At 58.3% G+C, this 3,283-nt stretch overlaps 1 protein-coding gene across 1 annotated transcript; it reads left to right on the top strand.

Moving 5' to 3' along the window:
- On the top strand, positions 1-1,371 carry LOC117051887 (suppressor of cytokine signaling 5-like). The gene has a single exon (XM_033158602.1). It carries the CDS (start codon positions 54-56, stop codon positions 1,299-1,301), a length of 1,248 nt encoding a protein of 415 aa, XP_033014493.1. The 5' UTR covers positions 1-53; the 3' UTR covers positions 1,302-1,371.
- Positions 1,372-3,283: the final 1,912 nt, after the last annotated feature.

Here is a 3,283-nt window from a genome sequence, read left to right as displayed (position 1 = left end):
CACCATGTGCTTCCGCTGGCGCACCCGTGTCCACCTCTCTGTGCGCCTGCAAGATGCTCCGCCCCTCTAGCTCCTCCCTACGTGGGGCCATGTCGCAGGAGGGTGGCGCCCGGCCAAAAGCCAAGCAAGATGCGGGTCCCGGCGCCCGCCCCGCCGCCCGCTGGAGAGCCCGAGCGAGCCGATCCCTGGAGAGGCAGAGCCTTTCGCCGCCGGAAGCGGACGGAGGCGGCTCCTCGGGGTCCCCGGAGCCCGTCGGCAAAGGGGTGGGCCGCTCCTTGCGCCAGAAGCTGCAGGCGGCCGTGGGGCAGTGCTTCCCTCTCAAGAGCGCCACCCGCTCGCTGGACCTCTCCGCGCAGCGCAAGATCCACCTGCGGGAGCTGATGCTCGACACCTGCCCCTTCCCTCCCGGCTCGGAGCTGGCGCGCACCTGGAACCTCATCAAGCAGCACACGGCGCCCGTCTCCGAGCAAGAGGCCCTGGCCGCGCCGCGCTCCGACGACGAGGACGACCGCCTGCGGGAGCGCCGGCGCATCAGCATCGAGCAGGGGGTCGAGCCGCCCCCGGACGCCCTGATCCACACCTTCGAGGTGACGGCGCAGGTCAACAACCCCCTCTACAAGCTGGGGCCCAAGCTGGCGCACGGCATGAGCGAGCTGGCCGGCGCCGGATGGGCGGCGCTGGCGGCTGCGGACGAGGAGGAAGAGGAGGAGGAGGAAGAGGAGGAGGCCGCGGGCTCCTCTTCCTGCGCCGCGGGGCTGCCGCCCGACGTGCGCATCCACACCCAGATCGACTACATCCACTGCCTGGTTCCCGACTTGCTGCAGCTGACGCACCTGCCCTGCTACTGGGGCGTGATGGACCGCTATGAAGCGGAGGCCCTGCTGGACGGGAAGCCCGAGGGGACGTTCCTGCTGCGGGACTCGGCGCAGGAGGACTACCTGTTCTCGGTCAGCTTCCGCCGCTACGGCCGCTCCCTGCACGCCCGCATCGAGCAGTGGAACCACAACTTCAGCTTCGACGTGCACGACCCCAGCGTCTTCCACGCGCCCACCGTGACCGGCCTCCTGGAGCACTACAAGGACCCCAGCGTGTGCATGTTCTTCGAGCCGCTGCTCTCCGTCCCCGTCAACCGGACCTTCCCCTTCGGGCTGCAGCACCTCTGCCGCGCCGTCGTCACCTGCTGCACCACCTACGACGGCATCGGGCGCCTCCCCATCCCCAGCACCCTCAAGGCGTATCTCAAGGAGTACCACTACAAGCAGAGGGTTCGCGTCCGGAGGCTGGACGCCTGGTGGAGCTGACCGGGGAGCCCGTGGCTCCCATCTCCAGCTGGTTAAGCTCTCTCCCTCTCTCGCTCCCGTTTTACTCCCGATACTTCAGTCCCCGCTGCCCCCTAGCGAACATTTCGATCCATCCTGCTGTAGGGCTGCAAACGTGGGCGCTTTCCTCGGAGAACCAGGTTCCGTTCCCGCTGCCGAATTGCGCGGCTCGCTCTCGAGAGATGGTCTGGGAATCTGCGGGGAGGACTTGTATCTTGTATCTGGAGAAGCAGGACTTTGGTGGCGCCGCTGCCAACAGCTTGGAAGGGACCTTGGAAGCAGCCTTATAGAGTCTACACTGACTGGCAGCAATGGCTGGGCTGGGGTTTCGGGCAGGGGACGCTCTGAGCTGGACACAAAGGTGCCGTTTGGGATTGAACCTTCTGCAGGCAAAGCAGGTGTTCTGCCAGCTTGAGGACCCCTACCTCTCCCCCAACCCCCCGCCGGCCTGTTCTGGCCCAAGCACCCACCCACCCTGCCCCCAGTTTGGGTGCCGCTTTGGCACTGGCCCAGGACACAGTCCCTTTGCCATTTCCTACTCCACCAAGTGTTTATGTGTCTGTCAAGTGCATTAACCGGGTCCTGGGCGCAACCTTTGCCTTTCGAGAAACTTCCAGTTGCACGCAGAGTGCCCTCACCTCCTCTTCCCCCAGGGAGGAGATACTTCGGCTGCGGTTCCTGCGTTGCTGCGGGTTGGACTACATGACCCTCGGGGGGGTCCCTTCCAGATCTACGGCTCTTGTGACCCAGTTGTCTTACGCGCGCACTTATTCCTGAGCTCACACCACTGCCGAATGGGAACCGGGTGGGGCGAGTCAGCGACCATTGGGGGGGTTGAATTAAAAAAGCACAAAACTTTATAAACACGAGTTGCTTCTTCCAAGACAGGCTATGGAACAAATTTCACGCAGGAGGGGAGTGGACCGAGACAGACTCTCTTATTTCCTCTCGACTTGTCTTTAATCCACCCCCCCAAGCCTGAATCCTGGGCTGCTGCCTTTGCCCCCAACGCGAGAGGGGCTGAGGAACTCTTGAGGAAGGACGGAAACTGCCAGCTACTCTCAGGTCAGCTTTGCAGGGCCAAGGCAGCAGCTTTTGGCAAATCCAGCCACTTTTCCAGCGGACGTTTCCTCCTGCCAATGCGGATCAGCTGAGTGGTGATGCTTTTGGAAGAATGAACTGCCCAGGTGGTATTTTTTTGGGGTGGAGGGGCAGGTTGTATGAAATCTACAGGTGAAACTCGAAAAATTAGAATATCGTGGAAAAGTCCATTTATGTAAGCAATTGTTTTCATTAGCTACTGGAGTTTGATATATGAGATAGACTCATGACATGCAATGCGAGATACGTCAAGCCTTTGCTTGTTATAATTGTGATGATTATGGCGCACAGCTGACGAAAACCACAAAGTTGAAATTGTTAATTTGGGGTTCTCGTCAGCTGTAGGCCATAATCATCACAATTATAACAAATAGAGGTTTGACATAGTTCCAGTTACAGGTAGGTAGCCGTGTTGGTCTGCCATAGTCCAAACAAAATAAAATAAAAAATTCCTTCCAGTAGCACCTTAGAAACCAACTAAGTTTGTTCTTGGTATGAGCTTTCGTGTGCATGCACACTTCTTCAGATACACTGAAACAGAAGTCACCAGACCCTTATATATAGTGAGAGGGTGGGGAGGGGTATTACTCAGAAGGGGGGTGGGAATGGGTGAGTGGCTGAAAGGTCTATATTGGACAAGCAGGCCAAACCCTACGCCAAAGGATAAATGGACATAAATCTGATATCGGGAATCACAAGACAGAGAAACCAGTAGAACACTTCAGTCTCCCAGGACATTCTACACAAGATCTCAAAGTAGCTGTCTTAATACAAAGGAATTTCAGAAATAGACTGGAAAGAGAAGTTGCTGAATTGCAACTCATTACCAAACTTAAAACCACGGAGAGACCTGGTCTGAACAA

The sequence above is a fragment of the Lacerta agilis genome, chromosome 8 (assembly GCF_009819535.1).
Source record: "Lacerta agilis isolate rLacAgi1 chromosome 8, rLacAgi1.pri, whole genome shotgun sequence".
Taxonomy (NCBI): Eukaryota; Metazoa; Chordata; class Lepidosauria; order Squamata; family Lacertidae; genus Lacerta; species Lacerta agilis.
Note: the sequence above shows the minus strand (reverse complement) of the source record. Positions and strands in the feature narration are given on the sequence as shown.